Raw genomic sequence first — 24,007 nt, 5'->3', positions numbered from 1 at the left:
ATGATTACTTCTCAGAGCAAGTTGTTAAGAAACCATACAACTAAAGACTGAAAGAAAAGCACATCTGTGTCTACAAATCACAAAAAAAGATAAACTGACATGTTTAACTCCCTTACAAACATATCTGAAATTTACTGGTTTTCTACCTTCCTAACTCAGAGTCTGGAGAGCGTTCTTGTTGGTGGTGGTAAGTAAACTCATTAAGCGGAGCTTCGCTTGTGAAAAACAGACTTTGGAAAATCACCTACTCTGCTTGAAGTTAATACATTATTTCCTGCAAGGTTAATCACGTTGTTCACCCCTTTTGAAGGCAGTCTGGCCTCTATTCCACTAGTGTCTTTTAACAAGTAGCTTGCAAAGCACAAGCCTATCTCAACATTAGAGCTATGTGTCATATATGTCACTCTTGAGCCAGTTTACAGGACTTCCAAGATACTAGTTTGAAGTAGAGAACTCTTTGTCATCACATAGTTTTCAACTGCAAACTCCTCCAGTTGTCATGGAGGAATGTACACTCAGCATTATTGCTGATATATATGTCAGCAATATATATATATATCAGTCTATATATATTATATAGACTGTTCAGAGTATCCACTTATAAACCTAGAGGAAAGGTGACACAACTGCGAATTTGAAACACAGATTCTTACATCAACTTTGGAATAGATGTCTGTCTACTCCAGACCCATGTGATATGCAACTTGGTAAAATACATTAGGAAGGTATATGACACCATGAAACCTGGCAGAGCTCCAGCTGCTTTTTTGGATTCTTCAGGATTAGAGAGACAATGCAGGCAGGCATTTTACACATAGCCACTCAAATGCCAGCTCAAAATACAAATTACTTCTCAGCTGAACCAATACAGGATGAAGGATAGGATGCAATTCACTCTCTCCTATGGAGAGAAAATAAGTGGAAGTACTGCAGATGGAGTGAAAGAAATCTTGTGATTGATTGCTGCACTAGCTGTGCAGGTAGATAAGTTACTTGATCGTCATTTCCTAGTATTGCTACTGGGTCCCAGGGTTTCCAGACAATTTGTAAAAATACGACCAAAGACATAGGATCAAGAAAAGATACTGACACACTTACAAATTACTGCATGGAATCATTGAATTACATATAAATTGGCATTCTAATTGCTGGTGGTTACTAGCTTATCTTCCACATAGCAGATGCTGCAAGCTACTGTCATTAGCATAAATTTGAGTCAGGATATAAATGAATATATTATTTATTTTCAGAATAAATGCTTTCAGAAATAGGAATTAAAGCTCTTTCCCTCCAAGTGTTTTTCTGCAGTAAAACCAAAGGAATCCACTTCTTTCTTGTGGCATGTGAAATAACAAGAGTCCAAGAAAATAGACATGGAAAGAGAAATCTGAGATTAAGAGGCTGTGACTACAGTAAATAATTTACAGAAGTCTCCCAAAACTTCTACAGTAACCTGAGGTCAAAAAGGCAGTTATCACTACATGGTAACTAGATGACAGCTGGATTAAAACATGTTTCTCAAGTTGTTTATCAAGGAGAAACAGCAAACTGCAGAGTACAGAGATGCAGAGCTCTCTCCTGAAACACAGTCACAACTCCCTCAGGAGGACTGTTAGCGAGATGCTTCAGCACCGTTGGGAGAAACTCCTACCACTGTTTACTAAGGAGGCCCCAATCTTGATGCCGCTGGCAGTAGGGATGATTCTTTTCAGCTACTATTTTCCAGTATTAATGAGTGTCCTGGTTTTGGCCAGGACTGGGTTAATTTTCATCCTACTAGCTGGTATGGTGCTGTGTTTTGGATTTAGGATGAGAATAATACTGGTAACATATCAATGTTTTAGTTGCTGCTGAGCAGTGCCTGCACAGAGCCAGACTGTTTCCTGTTTCTGGTGCTGCCCTGCCAGCGAGGAGGCTGGGGGTGCACCAGGAGCTGGGAGGGGACACAGCCAGGACAGCGGCCCACACCGACCAGAGGGATGTCCCATGCCATAAGGCACTGTCCAGTAGCAGCAGTGCAAGAGCAGAGATGCTCTGTGCTAGATCCTCTCCTACCTGGTGCATGAGCATATATGTAAGTCTCAGACAGTGAAGACTAGATGATTACATGGATGCCCTAAACAGAGAAGATTGCAATCTAAGCAACACAAAATGCTAGACTTCCTCTTGGAATACACGCTGACACATTCCTAGAGAGATTAAAGCAAGAGAATTCAGGCAATGATCTCCTCCTGTGCAATGACCTTTCCAGGTAAAATTAATTAGACTGTGTTGCCTTTCAACCTCAGCTGTTACACAAGGGTTTTCTTTTACAATTCACAGATTGAAAATCTGTTATTTTTGAAAAACTCAATTAAACTGAGTGTTGTTTCTTAAGAGGACTTTCAACTAAATGTACAACCAGTTCATTCTGCCACTGTTAAAGCTTCTTATTCATGAAGACTGCACGAGATATTGTGGGAAGAAAAAAAAAAAAAAAAAAAAACTAACCACACACTCAAAACCTAAAAACACCATACCAAAGAATAAGAAAACAGTAAATTTGCTTATTTTAAATTCTCACCTTAAAATAAATTAATCTTAGGTTTTACCTGGCTAGCTAGGTAGCATTAAAATAGTACACTGCAAAGGAGAAGTAACTCTGAGTTTTACTACTATTAGTATCACTTACTAATAAAAGGTATATAAAAACATTCAAATTAGATAAAGTGATACACAGCCAAATTTAACATTAACATACAAATAGGACTGTATTTGAACCACACATTTTGACAGCCACTAGGCACTCAAAATCTAGCGTTCACTCCAGGATCACGCTATATTCTTTTTCCTGACAGAACAGTTCCACAGCTTCCACAGCTATATTCCAACACAGGAATTCAAGAACAAAAAGTAATCTGTTAACACTTAGTAAGGACATTTCCACAAAGAGTTTTCCTGTCCCCACTGCTGCATGTTTCAACAGCTCAGGAATCCAGCCCTGGTATTTCCATATTTACTTAGACCATAAAGATTAGCATTCCAGTAACTGTCAGCAACAAATCAGCTCAGCATAGCAGCAGTGGTGTGAACAGGCATGCACAAGGGGCTCAAAGTTTTAACAGCTATGTTATGAATACTTATAAAAACATAACTCAACTCCTGTAAAACTGAAGGCAAAGCATTTCACCAGATTTTCTTTTGTGTAGTGACCACTACCAGAAGAACAAACACTGCCTCTACTGCACTCTAATGGAAGTAATGGAACAAAAACAGCGTAAGAAACATTTCTCATCCGTTATCTCACAGAAAAAAAAAAAAAAAAGAACAAAAAACAAAAACCACATCATACACTAAGTAGCTATACATTTCTAAATCAGGAAACTCTGTAGAAAACTACTTTTGGAAACATAACAAAACAACTACAAAAGACTTTGCAACATTTGTATGTTCACATTCAACTGTAAAAGCAGTGTAACTGTTGCTCATCTGTTACAGCATTCTATACATGAAACATACAAACATACACAAAACAAGTCCTTTCCTTGGCCTGCCCCCTACACTGCTCTTTTTAACAATTCAGCTCTTACTGCTGTAGGCATATTCAAACCACTAGGAGACAAATACCAGTTCCTTCCAATTCAAATTAAGCAGTGAAAATATGACTGTTTTAATAGCAATTTTTCAGGTTGTCTCAGAAAGATGTTAGTTATATCAGCTCTAACAGAAAGATGTCAAAAAAGCTGCTATAACTAACATTTTCCTTACGTCCACAAATAACAGCAAAAACGATTGCCTCACTACCGCTAAAAGACATCTGATCTGTTTTGTAACTCCAATTCAGCAACCCAATTTAAGGTGCAAACAAACCACATAAAGAAGGTTTGTTCGTTGGGTTGTCGGTGGCGTATGAAGTACATACAGGAGGGAGCAGAAGAGACACAGAAAGAAGGACAAATTGACAGAGTTTGAAAACTGGGAGCTAACAGCATACTCACGTATGCGACTGTCAAGTGTAAGGACACGAGTGCTCCAAAATCAGACAGACAGAGGTGACACTATGAGAGTTACACAACAGAGAAGCCGAGGAGTAGTCTGCATTTGTTGCTTTTAGTAAGCCACTCGGCTGTACCCAAAAGCCTACCACAGCTCCCACACTGTCAGATGAAAAGCCATGGCCTATGTTAAAGACAACTGCAAACAGGCCAAATTCCTTCCGTTTACAGGAATGCCACCAATATTTTGTACACTGTTCCAAAACCATTCTCATGTAGTACTTGACGTATTACTCAACCAGAAAAATTAACAGCTCCCTTTCCACAACTGAGACCGACCAATCTTTCAGTTTCACTTCACTGCTCTACTAAGACCTGAAGAAGCATTCTGAAGAACCAACAAGAGCCAGAAGTCTTCCTTGACAGTTATTTGCTCCAAATGTTTTCCCTGGCCTGTTAATTATTTCACTGTTACCTGCACTCCATCTTCAGCTCTTAAGTGCACAGGTGCTTTTACCCACACTTTTTTTTTCCTGCTTGGTAACCACCAAGACATTTTTCTGATAAACCCCTTGAAACCACTGAGACAGGAGGGAACAGAAACAGTGTTTGCCCTGCTCCACTCAAATGCTCTGACCATTAGGCTGTCATAATCCAACTGCATGTTCCCCATTCACCAACAGTTTTCTTTAAAGCTGTGGGTTTCTTCTAACAAGAGAGAGCTCCCTGCTCCAGGTTCCAAGTGGAAAGTACCTACTGTGCCAAAACTTAACAGAGTGATGCCTATGCTCCAGACCAACAGGAGTCCACCTTACTGGCATTTACTACCAGAAATAACTGTGGCTGGTGCTACTTGCAGAGGGGCTTATATTTCTTGAAATAACATAGTTGGACTAGCCAATGAACCACAGTTGCCCAAATCTGCCAGATACATGGATGTTTTTACCCAAGAACCGTACTACCTACATGCTTGTGCCTAAAGTGGGGTTTCAACCTGACCCTCCGTATCACCGCAGCATAGCCCTGCCGACTAAAACTTCACAGCTGCTCACAACCATATGAACCAGGATTCTGTTAAAAAGCCAGCTTACAGGCAGCAAAGACACGCGCTTTATGTTGTTGAAGAATGAGGTTTCTAGTCTTAAAACACAATGGCCATAGTTTTCAGACAGTTACCTGTTGGCTGACTTACCCATGTTTCATTTCCTTCCTAGTGATTCTGCAATTAAGCAAAATATTTCTAGACATTTAGCGTTAAAGTGAAATATCTTTTCAACGCAAATATCTTTCCCTCATCAAATTATTCACTTGCAGAATCGTTTTTTTCCTAACATCTCATTGTTTAAAAGTACTACTCTTCTGCATGTGCATGGAGGCCTGCTGAAACCTACTCAGAGTTTTAAATTGAGGCACCCCGAATACTGCATTTACCACAGCCTTCAACCCCTCAGCAGTTGGAGAGTTGAAATGGGAAAATCAACCAGTAAAATAATTCAACACAAGAGCCAGAACTACCTTAAGAGAAAAGAAAAAAAAAAAAAAAGCATTCTGCTGAACATCACTGTCCTCCCTTCGAGACAGAAAAGGAGAACTTTTTAAAACAGGCAAACAAACTGAGGTTCGGCATGCATGGCTAGCGCTCCCGCACAGCCACGGCGCAGAAATCCTCCATGCCACGAACCGCCCCGTTCATTCCCCACCCAAACCTGGCCGAACACACCGCACGCAGCCACCTCTGCTCGCAGCGACTCTGGACGTTCGGAGGGGAGGACGCCTTTTGTCGGAGACCCGATTCGAGACCGCGAAAACAGCCCCTCCTCCGCCTTCTGGCGGGCAGAGGCGCCTCTTTCTCCGACTTTCGACTCGCGGAGATGCGACAGCCCAGCCCAGCCCAGCCCAGCCCAGCCCAGCCCAGCTCAGCCCAGCCCAGCTCAGCCCAGCCGCACGGCCCCGGCAGCCCCTGCAGGCCCGCTCCCCTCTCACCGCAGCGGCCCGGAGCACCGCCCAGACAGCGCACGGGAGCCGCCCCCCAGCCCCACGCTCCTCGCACGGTCGCGCCCCGCCAGGACCGGCTGCAGCCCCGCGCGGCTTTGTCACGGCCCGAGCCTCGGGCACTGCGGCGCTGGGGGGGACCGGGACGAGGAGGGGCGGGCGCTCTGAGGGCCGCCCAACCGCCGCCAACGGCCCCCAACGGTCCCCAACCGCCGCCAGCCTCGCCTCGCCTCACCTGCGCGTGGCGCCGGCGCCGCCCCCGCCCCCCTCCCATGGAGGAGCCGCCACCGCCCCGTGCTCGTTCCCGTGCCCGTGCACGAGCGCCCGCGCTCTTTCCGCAACCCCGCCCCCCGCGGCGTGGGCCCCGCCCCCGCCCCGCCCCATCGTGGCCGCAGCCGCCGCCGCCGCCGAGCTTCCGGGGGCGCCACATAAGTCCCGCCTGAGGGGCAGCGGCCGCCGCGCTGAGCAGGGCGGAGGGGAGCGGCCGCGGTACCTGGGCTGCAGCCGGTGAGTGCGCGGCGGCGGCGGCGCCCCGCGGCCGGTTGGGGGCCCGGGGGCGCGGCGCGGCGGGGGCAAGGAAAAAAAGATCGCATCGGCGCCGCTCTGCGCATGCGCGGATCTCGCCGCGCTGAGATGCCCGCACCCGGCGTGGGCGGGGCGGTGACTGAGGGCGGCGCGGTGCATTGTGGGGATTGTAGTCTGCAGGGCGTGGCGGGAGGGGGCGGCGGGGGTCTCTTCCCGCTCGGTGGGCTGCCATGGCCGCGGGCGGGCGGCGCCATCTTGGCAGCCCCCCGTGGCGCCCTGGTGCCGCAAGGTGCGGCCGGGGGTGCTGGCTGCGGGGCTGGAAACCGCCGCGCAGTTACTAAAGCGAATTAGCCGAGTGTCGGGAGCCACAACTGCTTTGGCTGAGATGCTGAAACAAAGAGTTATAGGGAACTTCCACCTTCTGCTTTCTCGTCCTCCTTAAAAGGTGTTGAGAACTGATTAGCACCTGTATAATTATGCCATTTTTATAGAGTCCCACATACAAGTAATGGCAGAGGTAGCACGTGAATTACCTGTCGCAATTATTTATTCTAAAATAAAACTGGAAGATCATGTAACTTGTCTTCAGATTTACTTTTTTTTTCCTAGGATAGAGCAAAACAAACCATAAAGACCTTAGCATTGGGGGGAAAAATAAGCAGGAACACAGGAAACCAAATATACAGGCAGGAAGCACTCTGAATGTCTCCCTTCTGGGCAGTGATCCAGCAATCTGCTCCAGTACTTAAATCAGTTGCTTTAGGTTCCTGTTCGGTACACTAGATGCATGTGGATGCTACATAATGTGTTCTTTCTTCCCTGGCTTATGTGCACTCCACCCAGTTTTTATAGCAGAAACTGGCACAGCAGGAATGAAGACAGTTTCTCCTCAGCTGAAAAGAGCTGTGGTCCTGCTCAGATGTATCTTCTGGATGTGCAACATTGTTAATTTTTTTAGAGCCCACAGCCATGTGCTGCACAGGGAACATTCACTGCCTCAAGCAAGACATGCACAATAAGCAAAAACTACAGGAAGAATACAGGCTGTTCTGGAATGTGTTTTCTTGCAATGTGTGAAAATCTGTTAAACCAAAATGGTCCATTATCCCAGTATTTCAGTGAGGAATAATACCTAGCTACTTTTGACTTCCAGATGTGCTTGGGTAACTGCTGATTCACTTTCAGGAGAAGCCCTGAGCGAAGCTTAAGTGCATATCCCTTGCAGATAGAGTGCTGGTAAAGAACAGTTAAAATAATCTTTTCTTATCAGATATGCTAGTTAATCAACTGCTTTAAAACAACAAAAATAATACTTTTATCATGGTAGCCTCACCTTCCTTCCTGCTCTTATCCAATTTACCAACTCTGTCAAGTGTTTTGGCTTGTACTATCAGCTTTGGCTTGTACTATCAGTTTCCAAGAAACTGCTCTGCCAGCCAAAATTGCTAGAAACAGTGCCATGTTCTGGCTTCACTCCTTCCTATTCTGAAACACCCTCTTTCCTGGTAGAGAGGGTTGTACTGCTAAGCGTTTTATCTGTACGAGTTCTCTCAATTAGGAGAATTTTGCTTTCAAATTGTAATGTTGAATGACAAGAGACTTGGCTGTTTGCGAAAGACAGGTCTTGGTTATGTAAAACAAAGTATTCAGTGGGGCAAAGGTCTTGTCATTGCTTGAATGTGAAGTTCCTGGCATTCATTTGACGTTGATAACACAGCCCAGCTATATACGAGGAATATGATATTCTATAAATAACATACAGCATTTTACTTTCTGGGAGAAACAGTGTGACTAAAAGCAGACATAATCACAGTAGAGCTCTTTACCTCTTTCCAATTCCCGGTGTAGTAAAGGCAGGTGAGAATCTCAAAATTGGAAAATAAATATCCCGACTTACACATTAATCTTTCAAATAGCATCACTGCATGATGAAATTGCATGGATGCTGGAGTGACTGGATATTGTCATTATCCCTACAATCATGTGCCACTTAGCAGATAGGGCAGACAGCCTGATTATTGCTTTTAGCAGGCTATGCATTGCCATGCTGTGTAGTCTTGGGACACTGCAAAGATAAGGAAGAAATTTGGCGAATGCTCTGGATAACCAGCATTCATTAAAAAATTATGACATGGCAGACTCCAAGTCTGATCCTGCTCTTGTAGGAGGCAATTAGAGCAGGATCAAAGAGCTGCTTCATCTACTAGTTTATTAATACAGGAGCAGATCTTAAAAAACAACAACAACAAAAAACAACCCTGAAATCACACAGTGTCTGCATGAATATGTCTGCCTATCATTAATTGATAATTATTTTGAGGCTACTTGTGGTAGACCTAAACTTTTCCTGTGCCAATGACGCATTTTACTAATGATATTTTAGTTTATTAATATGATCAGAACAGTCAGCCCATGTCAGGGAATTAACTGTCTACTTATGTGCAGAAGCACGTTTGGGACTTCAGAATCCAGTTGTCAGACGAATTAATGATGAAAATAAATTTGTCAGTCTCTGTCTGGGGAGTTCGTTTCTCCTATTTGTCTGTTTTCTCATCAGGGTGTCTATTTGGACACATTTAATCCCCAGCACACCTGTATGGGAAACTATCCAAATGTTTAAGAATAAGAAAAGTTATTTCTTTCTGGTCTCATTTTCCTCCCCACTCTGTAATGAATACAGTGGAAGACTCCATCATTCAGAAGTTTTAAATTATACATTGACAAAACTAACTTTGTATGCAACAAAGTAGCGTGCTCAATAGTGTTCCTTATCCTTATCTCTCATGTTGATGACAGCATGGGTTATCAAAAGCAGTGCAGTGTGTGGTGTGATATGCTCTCAGGGGCACAAAGCTTGAAAGATACGAAGCAATTCATGGGATTAAAATACAGCTGCCCTAAGCTTTCTGGAGAGAGAGCTCAATTGGATCAGTCAACATGCTGCATTATCAGGATACCTCTGTCTAACTACAGTAATCCAGTAAAACTAGCCTAAACTAGGAGAAACTTGAAGATATGCTGCTGTGGCAGTTGCTCCGTCTGACAAATATTGTGCATTTTGTGCAGGTTAGCAATGGTACGCAGTGGAAAAAATGGTGGCCTCCACCTGAAGCAGATTGAATACTACAAAAGAACGGGGGAATATCATCCCACCACGTTATCAAGTGAAAGAAGTGGAATCAGGAGAGCAGCCAAAAAATTTGTTTTCAAAGGTAAACATCTTATTTCAAACTAATTGGAAATTTTAATTTTTTAGACGAAGATTTACGGATACAAAAATTGAAAGTGCTATCTTGCTCTGCAGCATGCCGTGATGTTAATGTACATCCTTCATGAAACACACAGGCTGCCTATCCCACGTTAATATATAACAGAATGTTTGCAGAAACACTACCTGCATGAGTCCTTACTGGAAAGGTTTTATGTATCTGTCTGAAAGCCAAGCCTTGTTTTGGATACCAGATTTGTATCCATTGCAACCCATGATTCATAGAACTACAGGAGGACAAGCCCTGGTCTGCAGCTATTGACAGGGAACATTTGACCCTGTGCTGGAGCACCATGGATGTGGGCAGCAATGCAAGCATGGGTTTGCTGTCTGTCACCTTGGAGCTTCCACACCCACCCTAGCTTTGTTGTATCCTCAGGAAGAAATCTGCAGGTATTGAGCCTTGGTGGTTTGCTCTGTGCTCTCAATCCCATCAAACCTGCCCAGCCTTCTCAGAGAAAAAGAGCAGGAAGGAGTTAAAGCTGAGGATCACAATGTACAGTTACTTGGCAGAGAGGCAATATGCCTCATAACACGTCCTGCGTTCCCTTCTCACTCCCAGCACTAGGTGTAGTTTCTGATGGACTTTCCATGAGACCATAGTTTGCAGTCTGATTTGACCTTGTAACACCTCATGTCCAGGTTAATAAATACTGGTGAATGCTTGGCTCTTGGGAGAAAATAGTTAAAAAGAAAATTCAAACAAACACACAGACAAAAACAAACAAAACACCAAAACAAACAAACAAACAAAAAAAACACCCTACTTTCACGCAAAGGTAAAATGAAGATGGCTTACTAAATTGTATACTGGGTCATGCCCAGTAGTTTACTAAACTAAACAACTGCAGAAGGCAAAGCACTCATGTATAACTTCCTGGTATTTTTCTTCCAGAAAATAAATTGTTCTATGTCGGAAAAGACAGAAAACAAATGCGCCTGGTAATTGTTTCAGATGAAGAGAAGAAAAAGGTGCTTGCGAAATGCCATGAAAATGCTGCAGGCACACATCACGGTATATCAAGGACACTGACCTTAGTGGAATCTAATTACTACTGGACCTCTATAACAAATGATGTCAAACAGTGGGTATGGTTTCATAGCTACAGGATATTTTTTTAATGTAGTCTGTGTTGCAAGCATTTTGTAATCATATGACTTTGATACAGTAATCACCCATACTGCTTCATGATGAGGAAACATAAGCTAACAATCAAACTTTAAATTGACTGTATGCCGAAGCACAGTGCTTTGTTTTTATTTTTCTTTTTTCTTTTATTATTGACCTTGTAATTTGCAATATGTTAGCCAATGGTAGGGAGCCATACTGCATTTCAGTATGCAGGTCACATGGGGTCTTTGGGAGGGATTTCTTTAGCAAGCTGTATTGCCTATCTTCATTAAGATGCAGTGTACCATCCCTGCAGTGTACAGCTGGCCAGAGTGGCTGCTGGCAGATGAAAATTGGCTTCTGCCTTCAAAGTAGGTTTGGGAAGCAGGTAAGCAAATTGATGCTTAGGACTGTTCCTTCTCCTTCACCCAAATACATGTTCACATAATCCCTAGGCAGAACTTGATCCATGAGCAAGCCCTATGTAAAAATGTTCCTTGTGGCAAAATTATTGCTGCTATCAGCTTGCTGTATCACCTAAGTATTTAGAGTCCATGCGCAACTGTAACATGAACTGAAAATGTGTCTTTGCTTTCGCTTCAGACTTAGAAAAGTCTGGTTCTGTCCTGTAGCTCAAGCTGACCCGTGTTCTGTATGGCAGATGGTGCTTACTGCCAATGTTTGACAGCCACAGCATACTCAGTAGAACCAAAAGGGAAATTATTGGGATTTTTTTCCTTTCAATCCAGATGTTTCATACTTCCTTTAGTATTTACAGATGATCATTTTAAAGTTTATACTATGGACTTGAAAGAGCACAGTGCTTTCAGGATGAGCACAGTTCATCCTGAACTGCTGTGCATTTCCTTTTCCTGGCCTTCACTATTTGGTTTTGTTTTGTTTTTATCCTGGGGCTGAAAAACCTAATGACAAAAAATCATAGGGAAAGATAAAACGAGTTCATCTGACATTGCCTGGGTCTGACCTGACCTAGAGAGAAATAATGGAGATTTATGATATTTTGTTGTTGTAAACCTTCTACATCACTTTTTATTGATAGCATCTCCCCTGGTTTCTGCACTAGGTATATGCATGCCAGCATTGCCAAGTGGCAAAGAATACAACCACCACCACGCCCAAACCACACCCTATCAAAGCAGAGGACCCCTGGACAGCAGTCACTGTAGCCCTAGTGGGACCTTTTAATGTTACCAACAGAAGCCACAAGTATATCATAATCATGATAGATTTGTTCACAAAATGGGCTGTTATTTTGCCTCTGCATGACACTTCAGCAGCTGAAATTGCTAAGGCAATCATCAGTGTATTTTTCTTATATGGACCACCTCAAAAAATGCCTATTGATCAAGGGAAGGAGCTTGCTCATCAGGTATGTCTTTACATAGGTTTCGTTTGTTTGTTTTGAGAAAAATATTTTTTTTCCCCATAATAATTTTAGGCCATTCTTGTGGGAAAAAAAAATAAATCTGATACCCAAATGTTTATTTTCTTTAATCAAAAAAAAGTAGGTTCAGAAATTGACAAATTGATTATTTGCAATTGTAATATTATGCATCATTTCCCAGGGATGTTTTCGTTTGGTAAAGAGCAAAAAATGCATAATGTGTATCTTGCCACTTAATTGGAGTGGCTCAAGCTTCCACATACCGACATGTTGCTGTATTTCATCTGTCAAGTATTTCATATTGCTCAGTATAGCAGATAGGCCAATGTCAAAAATATCCTTAGATACAGTGATAAAGAAGAATTACTCACTCTTTGATCCCTTCAGAGATCATGAAATCATGAGGCTATGATATGGAAAAAATGACAAATTGTGTTAGTGGCAGAAGTGCTTTTAGAAACCATCTATTACTGGCTCCAGAGCTATACTGATTCCTTTAGCTCTCATTCCTAAGTCTGGACTGTTATGTATATGTATAGAAGAGTTTTGCTTGGCCATCATCTTACCAACAAAGTAGGTAGAAACTTTCAATAATTGTCTTCTTTTTCTTTTTAAGATAAACAAAGAACTATTTGCGCTGTTTGGAATGAAACAAATAGTATTGTCTTATCCTCAGACTGATGAAGTTAATGAAAGAACATGCAAGACAATCAAAGCTTTCCTTAACAAATACTGCACAGACCATCCAAATGATTGGGATGAACATCTGTCAGCTATTGCCTATGCATTCAATTTGACTAATCTGGTAAGTCGAAGTTCTTCCTTTTTTGACTGAAGTCCTCCAAAATACCTGCAAAATGGTATGTTAAATTTGCTTGCTTTTTACTCCCCACTTAAACAGGAGCCAGATCAAACCACTCCCTATTTCCAAATGTTTAATCGTAACCCATACGTTGTTGAACCAATGAATGTATGTATGGAAGAAGACAATATGTTTGCCAAAATATTTGAAGCAACCAAAAGAGCCAGTCAAGCACTGGAAGAAGAGAAAACCTCAGACTGTCAGGTAAATGGTATAATTTCAAATTTTCCTAGGATGGGGACAGAAGAGAGAGAAGATGGAAAGACTTGAGGTTCAAAGTATAACCTTTAGCAATACATTTTTTTTCTTCTCTTTGGCCTGGGATCCATAGATTCCAGCATACATATGCTTGTATGCATGTGGAAGGAGTAAACTTGAGAGGAGACCTATTTCCAGGAGATTCATGTTTGACTTTGAGGGCTGCGTATGCATGGAAGCTGAAAAATATTGCCTATGGACTTAAAACATGAAGATAAAATCCCCTTCTACAGAACTCTCCAGCTTTACGCATTATGAATTACACACGTCTAAAGACATCTGATATTTTTGATATTGCATTATTAACCAATGTTATGAAAATACATGATTACTTCTGGAAAAAGGAAATGTACTTCATATCTATATCTTTTGCAGGTGGAGAAAACCTCTTCAGATGAACAGAAAACCAGAAACAAAATCACTGTCAAAAAGAAGACAAAGCAATTAAATACCCTTCAACTTAAAGTTGGTCATGAAGTTCTCAGACAAAGAAAAAACTGGTGGAAAGATGGTCGTTTCCAGTCAGAATGGGTTGGTCCATGTATTATAGATTATATCACAGATAATGGATGTGCAATTTTAAGAGATGCTACAGGATCCAGGTTGAAAAGACCCATCAAGATGTCTCACCTCAAGCCATACATAAGAGGGTCCAATGAAAAAGGTATATACGTGTGTATTTTATGTGCGTGTATATGTTTGTATGTATTTTTGTTAAGTTTTCCTGTCATGGTGTTAGGTGAGGTAGTGAGCAAGTATCATTCACTCACTAGTGTGAATTAAACCACTGGGTAGTAATTACTGTAATCAATTTTCAGTAATGAGAGCAGTGAGTGTGAGTGGCTTTAAACCTATGCAGAGCATGGAACAGAGCTAATGAATCATGTTTAAAGCCTGTTTAAAAATAGTTTCCATTACAGTTGCTTTTAATATGTGGTTTGGCCCTGTTAATGCTGGCTGGCCAAAACATGTGAGAAGTATAATTCAGCTGAACTATATTCAAAGAGCATTTTTTAACTCCTATGTTCCTGTTTTGATATAGACAGGATTCGCATTCATTTTCCTCATGCAATGGAAATGTAATTTCTTTTGCCTTATCTGACTAGTATATATGGTACCTGTTTAGGTTTTATTTTTGAGCAACAAAAACGGCCTATTTGCTAAAACCTTAAACAAAGACTACCTCAGAGCTGATTTTTGAAGAGTTAGTTTTAAGTTTCGGTACTGAAGAGGTAAACGGATTTCTTGTCCCAGAGCAATAAAATGTCATGCTCAAAAGTAGAATTTGCGGAAATTCCCAAACACTTGGGAAATCAACTGACAATGTTACTCTTACACATTCAGTGTACTCTTTAGCAATGGTGCTGCTTTAATCAAACAACAGCAGCTGTTTCTTTTCTACTGATGCTATCTTTGGGTCACTTCAGGCATTTGGAATAAAACAAGTACTTAGTGTTCGGAAGACTTTTGTCTCAGAACTGCTTTGTTGTTCAGGGTTCTTGAAATGAAATTCCTACCCTCTTGGCATGTGTGGTTAAGTCCTGATTCTTCAAAATGCATAAACTGCATTGAGACAGCCACCTCTCCCATCACCTCCTAAAACTGAGGAGCTTGCAAAGCTGAAACTAATTCTGGAATTTCACATAGGAAGCTGGTATTGAGGCCACTTGTCAGCCTCCATTGCAGTTTGAGTAAACAAGAACAGCAGTGTCACATTGCTTCTCCTGGACACTGCTCTGCGTCTCATTCTGCATCTTCCAGCTCTTTGCTGAATTACTGAGCTGTATGGAGGAAGTCACACACGTGTCCTGCAGGCAGGTCCTCTCCAGCTGCTGCAATGACTTCGGAATGTGGAAAAAGTGCATCTTAGGTGAGGTATCTATGGCCTGTAGGTGTTATTAAGTATTTTGCTTACACTTCAGATTTTGGAGCAGCGTATCTTCTCTGTATAACACTAGAAGCGTGGATTTAAACTTTTTAAGCAGGAAAGACAAGTCCTGGAAATGGAGTGCTTATATTTTACATGATTTGAAAATCTTCTGCAGGTAAGAAAGGGCAAATAGAAGCAAGGTATTTTTCAAACCTTTTGTAATAATCTTGACCTAAAGATAACTCTTGAGTCAGTGCATTGATATATGCTCTTTGTATAGGCATTGCAGATTAAAAGTCTGTGTGGACCTGGGTTGTTGCTTGCTAGCCAGATGTTTGTATAGCCTAGTAGAGGTTGCAGGACACCATGCAGATGTACATATGTACATCTGTGTGTCCGAAGCAATATTTTTTCTTGAGTGTGGTTTATTTTAAATATTAATCTCAATAGAATCCCAGTGGTTCCAGTGCTCAGACAATTCAGAAGTGCAAATACTTTGCACTTCAGATTGAGGACACATCTGTTGAGAAACATAACTTGCGGAGGAATTTGTAGCCCCTAAAATACTTGATTTGACATAAGGGTCCTCATCTGAGCAAGAAAGTTTGCCCTAAGTCATCTTCCAAAACAAAAGTATAAACCCCATGAGGACACTTACACATTTAATTTGGCTGGTCAGACTATTTTTATTTTATTTGAACTCACTTGGAAAAATCAAACATAGCAAGCATATGTTAGATAGAAGAAAAGTTCAATAGTACCGTACAGCAGCAATCAACATTATGGCCTTTACATTCTATAAAACTGTTTTATTTCTTTTTTATTTCTTAAAGTCTATTGTTTTGAATTGTGATTTCCCAGCAATAGTTAGGAGATGACACATTACTTTGTGAGTTGGTGTACAACATGAAAGAATCCGCATGCCTGTTCTTGTTTGGTATTATTAGTTCAGTAGCTGACTATGACAGGCCTCAAGCTAGTCCACTGACATAGCAAAAAAAGAAGAAAAAAGGTGACCTTTCCTTCTTAACATGAAGTACTGCAAGCATTATTTTATGGATATATGAGATGCAACCAAATATTTGGTGCTTAGTGAAATTAGCACCATGTAATCAGATTCCTGCCACTCAAACTTTCTTATCTTACAAAAATAGTTTTGAAAAGTAAGTTGGCAACTCACTATCATTTTAAGTATGGCTTTCAGTAAACTAGGAGCATCTACTTTAATGGGTACTTTTATTTTGCAGACAACCACTACTTCTTACAAGGTGCAGTAGTTGTTGACCATGACTACATTGGTGTATCTGAAAGATCATATACTCCAAGCCAGCAAGACCCTATCGCTGAAGGGGAAATCAACACCTATGCAAGAGGTGTCATGTCTGCGGCGCAAATGCCACCTTCAGCCTGCAAAGACCAAGATCCAACAGATGGCAAACATCAGTCTGAGGCAACAGAAGATCATTGCATTGAACCAAACAATGCAAAGCCAGAGCAATGGCCTTCACCTTGCTGGACACTTCCGACCAAGATAGAAGACACTTAAGCAAACGGTCTCCTGTCATAGTTCAGTGGCAGTTTGGAGTGCCTGTGGCATACTGAACAGTTCTAAATTCCTCAGCCAAATCCACTTTACTCTATGAATTTAAGAATACTGCAGGTATTCAGTGGTTAATTTATATGGGCATTAAGAAACAATCACTCTGTTAACAAAATGTAGGCACAACCTAGTAAAAGCACATGTTCTACTACTGTTTGAATTTAAGAACACTGTAAGTGTTCTTAAGTGTAAGTGGTTAATTTACGTGGGCATTGAGAAGTAATCACTTGAGTACCAGAAGTACTGTCCCAACTTAGTGAAAGTGTAAGTAGTTTTCATTGTGCATTTGAATTCCAATTTTTGCTGGTAAAATGGCAATATGGCCCAACCCTACTGTCACCCTCTCAGGACACAGCACATCCTTTCACAGTAATGATGTTTTCATTAATCCTTACTTGACTCCTGACTCATTGCTAATATGCAGACGTATTGTGGGATAAATATGATCTAAGCAACTTAAAATATTTTTTTTCTCCCCTGTACAAATGTAAAGAAGATTATGTTGTCATTTTCTTGTGAAAGAACTGTTTCTCATTCTTTCTGAGAAGCTGCAAGCTTGGACTTGTCAAGAGGCAGGAGACCTTTTCTCCATTAACACCAGCGACAGGACCCGCGGGAACGGGGTTAAGCTGAGGCAGGGGAAGTTTAGGCTTGACATCAGGAGGAAGTTCTTCACAGAGAGAGTGGCTGCACACTGGAACAGGCTCCCCAGGGAAGTGGTCACTGCACCGAGCCTGACTGAATTTAAGAAGAGATTGGACTGTGCACTTAGTCACATGGTCTGAACTTTTGGGTAGACCTGTGCGGTGTCAAGAGTTGGACTTGATGATCCTTAAGGGTCCCTTCCAACTCAGGATATTCTATGATTCTATGACTTTCACAGGTTTTAATTTGTAGTCTAACCCACCGCTCTAAGATCTCACAAAACAGTAAAGCCGTCAAAATCAAATACAGCGAGTATTTTGGACATGAAACAGTGTGGCTTTAGCTGCTCCCTGCTCATCAAAGCTCTGCTAAGGAGAGCAATTTCAGTTCCTCACACGTGGCAGAATCTTAGCAGTGGTCAGCATTCATTTGTGCTTTCCTCACAAACATCTGATTTCCCTGACTTCTTCCCAGATCTAGCGTGGGTTTGGAGATTTCCGCTGACAGTTCTCTAGGAAAGGTGAGGACCAGCGTTACTTATTCTCTGAATTCCTGAAGTTATTACAGGCTTCCTGCAAGGAAGACTCTATTTCATGGTAAGATGAAAACATATCTACTGCTAAAGTTACGTGAACAGGAACTCTTTCACGTGTAAAACTGATGAGGGCAAGCTGGTTCTATTTATAGGGGAGTGACAGGAAGAGGAAGAATGCTAGTAGAGAGCTGAATTTAGAAATGCAGCAACTTATGTCAGATGCTGAGGAGGACTTGCTTATCTTGCTCTCTGAATAGTTGTATTCTGTCATCTTTGCTGCTGGATGTCATGTGACATAATACAGGTGGCTTTTAGTTAGCTTAAATGGCTGGATGCATTGCTATTGTCTTTTGTCAAAATCTAGAAGAGGAAAGTATTGTTTATTAAGGGTTTTCAGCTAATCTTAGGTAAAAAGACTTTGTCCTCAAGGCTAATGAGATATCTAGCTTATGCAGAAATTCACACCCATTGTGCAGTACGCCCACAGTGTCATGGGCCTGAGCTGTGTAAAAGAACAGCGCAGCACAATGGTGGTATTCCAGCATCTGATCTTAAAACCCCTCTGAAAGTGCTTAATTCTCGAAAGTGCTTAATTCTCGGTACTTTTTCCCCACTGAGACTGAGAAGGCAGTTGCGGGGAGGCAACTGGGGATGTGGGCTGTACAGAATGGCATGCAGCACACAGTATTTGCGGTGGGTGTGGACAGCAGCAGAAGATATTTATTAACTGCTGCTACCTGCAGGCTGTGCCGCCCTCTGGGGACTGCTGCTCTTCGGATCTCTGCTCTAGTGCAGTCAAGGTAGGGTTGGGGAAATATGCCTGTTGTCTTTGTTGTTGTTGTTGTTGTTGTTTTAAAAAAAAAAAAAAAAAAAAAGCTAGGGAATTCTGTGAAATTACATTGAACTATTTGAACATTGAATAGAAAAAAAAAAAAAAGCTTGCAAACGGGATGTAACTGGTAACTGTGAGCATTGGCCTTACTTGGATTTTATTTTTTCCACCAGTAGTGAGCGCTGTGGTCACACAGTATTTTTTTTTTTCTCCAGAACAGCCAATTCAGGTGCTGTGCCCAGTTTCATGGGCAGCGGCTATTCAAGTCCTGAACCTTCCCTGAGCAACCAGAACAGTGGCTACCAGATCCTTTAACAGAGACCCAGGTTATTTAAACCAATCCCTCCTCCTTCATATCTGCCTTTATTTCTTCTACTACCCAGAGTGATCACTACCCAGAATAACATCTGCTAGGATGGCTTTATATTGTTGGATGCATTGTGTGTGTGTGAAATATATATGTGCGTGTATGAAGTGTGTGTGAAATATATATGTAATTATATATATATTTTTGCTTTACCTTCCCTGTTCCTTATTCAGACGCAGTTCAGTGGAGCCCTTTTCTGTGGTAGGTGTGCAGGGGAGCTCTGGGGTAACGAGTGCTGTGTACTTGTTATAGCCACATTGGAGAGAAATAAAATGCTAAACTGGCAGTGGATAGGAAAAACAGCAACTATTTAACAAACTGTGTAATGCTGATCATTCAGGTTTCCTAGTAATTGCGATATACTGTGTTAACAGGCAGCCATTAGTGCCTCTTGGGTGCTCCCAAATGAGACCTTCTCTGCACGTGGGAGGTTTATTGAAATAAAATACAGGAGTTTCAAGCTAGCAACTCAAAAAGCAATCACTGGAAACAGAAAAAGATGCCACCAGGAAACCTGAGACATAGCAAGCAGCATGCTGTGCTTGGTAAGCTGAGGGAAACCTCACACCTTGGCCTAGTGAAGCACTCCTCAGCATGTCCCTATGCCCACAGTGAGTTGTCAGCACCTGCTTCTGGCTCATGTTTTGACCAACCTGTATAAAATTACTAATGCCCATCTGTAATCGTCTTCTCCACTGGCACACAGGTCTGATTTACGATGGGATAGTAGTGGAAGACTACTGTTATAAAAGCGTTCATGGAAATTCTGTTTTCACATAGAGTTTGTGCCCCCTTATGGCCTCTTTCTCAGAGAAGAGAAATAGAAGGGAGCACAGCATGAAGGAACTGACAATTCCCTTGTTTCTTCCAGAGCAGAAATATGAGCGTTTTTCCTTTGGGTTTGCTACTACCACTAATTACCACCTCCTGTTTGTACTGGGTCTGGCTGGAATGTTAACTTTCCCTGCAGCAGCCCATACAGTGCTGTGCTCTGCACTTGTAGCTGGAACAGCAGTGTTATCACACCAGTGTTGTGTCTACTGCTGAGCAGCACTGGCACAGCATCGGGCCTCTCCCTAACCCTCCTAGGGGGTGGGCAAAAAGTGAGAAGAGAAACATCACCAGGGCAGCTGACCTAAACCAACCAAAGGGATATTCCATACCATGTGGTGTCACACTCAGCAATAAAAGGTGGAAACAGGAAGAAGAGGGGAGGGGTGGGCTCTTGTGGTGAAAACGTCGGTCCTCCTCCCAAACACCAGCTACATGCATTGAGGCCCTGCTTCAAGGACGTGGTCAATCATTGCTCATTTGTGGGAAGTAGAGGGTAATTTCTTTCCTCTGCACTTCCACATAGCCTTCATTTGTTTTATTTGTTTGTTTTCCTACTTTTTTTTAATTTCCCCTTTCCCTTTTTATTTCCCTTTAGTTAAATTGTTTAGTTCATAATAATCTTTATTATTATTATTTCCCTTTAATTAAATTATCCTTATCTCAACCCGTGAGTTGTTCTTTGCTTTACTTCTAAAAAAGATTTTCATCTAAGAAGAGGGGGAGTGAGAGAGCGGTTGTGGGGTTTAGCTGCCCAGCATGGTAAAACCACCACACCATTTTATTAAATTTAAAACATCCCAGAAAACAACAGTCTTTCACTAAAAGTATTCTATGCAAGCACTCACAGTGTTTCAGTATGAAATAAAAAACATACCTCTCTTATTTGAATACTTCCTGAACTTCTGTGTAGCATTTGCCCATTTTTTGCTAAAGTGCTCTTCCATTCCAGTTTCAGACAATACTTGACATTTTAAAGTTTTTTTTCCCTCCATCTCCCTAGAACTGAATGTTCCCTGCTGGAGGACGGATGAGTCATGATTTGTTTTTCACAATAAGCAGTTAAATCTTCTGGAAATACTGCTTTTGAGATATAGATAAGTTTCCTTTATGCATTTGGGTACAACATCTGTCTGTCTCAATGACCTTTAATAGCTGTATCATTTCTCTAATGACCTAGCATCAAAATCTGTTTGCACAGTAACCTTGGTATTTTCAAAATAAGTAATGGAATATTTTATTTTTATTCTCATGGCAGTTGAGTGGATGCTTTCAATTAACTTATTGGAGTACCTGAAAATAAAACACGCAAGCATCCCCAATGCCAGAAACTCAGCACAGCAGCAGCTGTCCATCATCTCATGGCCTGAGAGCGTGCTGCTTGCCTGTGAATTCCACAGAAGAAAATGGCACCTTAGAAGTCCGTAAGACCGGACGCGTCAATTAGAAGGCTGAATAAATGAGGGGGAAATAGCAGTGTCTCCAGGAGATAATAGGTTTTACCTCTTCTACGCATATTGGAGGACCTATGGGCCTAGTGCTAGGCCTGCTATATAGGCCTGCAGGAACTGCTAATCCTGAGAGGTGCATTCCCCTGCCACTTCTCCTTTTCTCCTGTGCTTTTACACTTGCAAACATAGTATGGGGCTGTGTAAGTGTGCAAACCACTGTATGTGAGTTGTGTGAGCTGCCTGTGAATTTGTCCCATGTAGCAGGCACTGCTGCAGGCTCTGAGGGTAGGTCTGGGTGTCTAACCACAGGGCTCCTGGCTGTGGTCTGTGCAGTGCTTCTTGCCCTGGTGCTGTGCGGAGTGTGATGGTGAGGAAGGGACCTGCAGCAGCTTCAGTAGCAGAAATTGCTGTGCTGTGAGCAGGGCAGGTCATAGGAAGTGCAGCAATCTCTGTCTGCAAGGCAGTGCTGCCCTGCTGCAGATTGCCAGCGCAGTGGCCCACAAATCACATGGATAAAACTTTCCATAATTTACAGGTTGTAATGTATGTGGTCCTTTTCTGGTGCTTGGTAAGAATTGCTGAGCTTTGATCAGAAGGAAGGGAGTACTCAGAACTGCAGCTGACAGCAAGAAGCAGTGCCTTGAATGTATAAAGTGATATGCAAGTGGGTTAAAAAGGAACAAATCAGATTTCACAAACTCAGTACTTCAAAGTATTTGACATTTTTTGACAATTTATGCCTTAAATCTCTATACGCCTCACTGCCGCCTTCTGTACAAAATGAATAGCACCGTGTCAGTTCTCAGGCATACTAAAAAAAAATAAGCATAACTTCACAAAGCTGGCAGGCACAGCAGTGAAAGCCTCCTAGAAAAAAAAAAGTCCACAGAAAAATGAGTTCTGTATTTTGCGCAGAATTTCAGTGATAGGTGGTTAATAATGCACGGGGTTCCCCATCAGAGGGATTAACTTGACTTTGAATGTTTGTCTTGTCAGATGCCATCCATCATTTCCACAGATTAAAGACCTAGAAAAAGAGCAGGAACTGTTCCTGTAGCAACACGACAGGATTCAGCAAACTTTCAGCAGTATTTTAGTTTAGTTTTTCCATTTAGTTTAACTTTCAGGCTCTGTGGGCCCAGGTACCTGGCATGGTCATGGGGTGGCCTCCTGTCCTGGAGGCCTTCACACCCTGCGCCTGGCACTGCCTCAGCCTCTGAGGCACTGAGAAAGCAGGGCAGCTACCAAAACTGTTTCTCCAGGAAGGCATTTCCTTCCCAGACTATGCTCTCATAAAAGGCTGCACATCGGTGTTTTGGCACTGGCTCTGTAGTTACACAACAGTTTTAGCGTGTCAACTGAAAAAGAATTAACAATTTAATGCTTACTTCAAATGAAACTGTAGCCATACACACAGGCTTAGCATTTGGCTGAGTCAACACATTTCAGATTTTGTCAGTGGGCTGTAGTTCAGTGCAGGTAGGGAAGGGAAATCCTTTGGAAACAACGATGGGAGGAAGGTTCTGGAAGCCACCAGCAGGTTAAACACAACCTGGAGCACGCTGCCTCCTGCTGGCACATTGGTTTGGGGGCACTGGCAGCCACTAGCTCAAGGACTAGTTAAAAGGCATCTGTGTGTGGAGGGGCAGGGAGAAATAAAGTATGATTGAAAGGTAGAAATGTTCCTGGGGAAATAGCACAGGCATCTGCCTGCCATTTTTGTGTCACGGGCTGTTTGCTTCTTCATGCAGAGGGAGTCATCAAAACCTTAGGCAGGTGATGGCGTGGGAAACATCAGAATGGAAACTGGAGCCAGATAATTATGGAGATATAGATGTATTTCTGCGAGCAATGCAACCAGCATTGTTTGAATGCTGCATGACTGACCTTTCATGTAAGTTATGTATCAAAATAGTCTGCTGGAGCACTAGGTAGCTCACACCATAACTGCCACTGGTGACAAATATTCAGTATAGCTTTGCAGTTTCCTGAGATCCAGCCTCCTTTAAGTACCCATTGAATTTTGGTGGCTGTGATCACAATCTCACAGAGAAGTGCCTGGAAAAAGCCACCCCTGCAGTTCAATGTGAGTGGTGCAGTGTGGGACTTAAGAGACACAACTTAAAAAGAAATGGCAACATTGTGGGATACAGTTGTTTTTGCATTACAACTTTGCATTAAGTAAACAAGTCTCTCCTGAGCTGCAGCTTTAGGACAAGCCAAGAAAGCAATAACAAACGTTGTGGCAGTTGTGGTTATCAAAGCACTGTGGGCTGGACCTGCAGTGGCTGGGACAGGATTCTGCTCTTAACACCTGTGTAATTAGAAAACAGATTCAACCTGCTATTGCTTGTGATGGCTATGAAAATGGGTTGCCATACCCCATTCTTACTTTCTTACATTTTTTTTTTTCTTTTTCTTTTACATTCTAATAATAATACTAAAAATATTTTAGTTTCTCATGTTTGTCAGTTTGAAAAC

General features: G+C 42.1%; 2 protein-coding genes across 13 annotated transcripts in view; one reads left to right on the top strand and one right to left on the bottom strand.

The window, feature by feature from the left end:
• Window positions 1–6,332, bottom strand: part of PPIP5K2 (diphosphoinositol pentakisphosphate kinase 2) — a 51,233-nt gene extending 44,901 nt beyond the window's left edge. For 8 of the 9 annotated variants that reach the window (XM_038171374.2, XM_072031524.1, XM_072031526.1 and 5 more), the window contains exon 1: window positions 6,202–6,332. The gene's annotated coding sequence lies outside the window, so the exon portion shown is untranslated. Of the gene's footprint in view, window positions 1–5,680; window positions 5,811–6,201 lie in introns of those variants that run through there. The other variant, XM_072031530.1, reaches the window with a different exon arrangement.
• Window positions 6,333–6,342: 10 nt separating this feature from the next.
• On the top strand, window positions 6,343–18,894 carry GIN1 (gypsy retrotransposon integrase 1). 4 transcript variants are annotated; one of them, XR_005261921.2, is made up of 9 exons: window positions 6,343–6,473; window positions 9,558–9,703; window positions 10,655–10,848; window positions 11,955–12,260; window positions 12,892–13,080; window positions 13,177–13,341; window positions 13,771–14,059; window positions 15,157–15,265; window positions 16,513–16,650. XR_005261921.2 is itself a non-coding variant. In XM_027446122.3 (8 exons), the coding sequence occupies exons 2-8, from the start codon at window positions 9,565–9,567 to the stop codon at window positions 16,809–16,811; spliced, it is 1,581 nt and encodes a 526-aa protein (XP_027301923.2). In that variant the 5' UTR covers window positions 6,343–6,473; window positions 9,558–9,564; the 3' UTR covers window positions 16,812–18,894. The 4 variants fall into 4 exon arrangements, 2 of the variants coding, with proteins under 2 accessions (XP_027301923.2, XP_038027317.1); XR_005261920.2 differs by lacking the exon at window positions 15,157–15,265 and adding an exon at window positions 15,318–15,440 and having other exon boundaries at window positions 16,513–16,646; XM_027446122.3 differs by lacking the exon at window positions 15,157–15,265 and having other exon boundaries at window positions 16,513–18,894.
• Window positions 18,895–24,007: the final 5,113 nt, after the last annotated feature.

The sequence above is a fragment of the Anas platyrhynchos genome, chromosome Z, assembly GCF_047663525.1.
Source record: "Anas platyrhynchos isolate ZD024472 breed Pekin duck chromosome Z, IASCAAS_PekinDuck_T2T, whole genome shotgun sequence".
Taxonomy (NCBI): Eukaryota; Metazoa; Chordata; class Aves; order Anseriformes; family Anatidae; genus Anas; species Anas platyrhynchos.
This window is presented reverse-complemented; position numbering and strand designations above follow the sequence as displayed.

What these genes read in the sequence shown, in the direction of transcription:
- GIN1 (XM_027446122.3), top strand. Translation starts at nt 9,565, where the DNA reads ATGGTACGCAGTGGAAAAAATGGTGGCCTCCACCTGAAGCAGATTGAA. An exon ending in CAAAAAATTTGTTTTCAAAG is followed by an intron (nt 9,704 to 10,654) that starts GTAAACATCTTA and finishes TTTTTCTTCCAG; the next exon opens with AAAATAAATTGTTCTATGTC. An exon ending in CATTCAATTTGACTAATCTG is followed by an intron (nt 13,081 to 13,176) that starts GTAAGTCGAAGT and finishes CCACTTAAACAG; the next exon opens with GAGCCAGATCAAACCACTCC.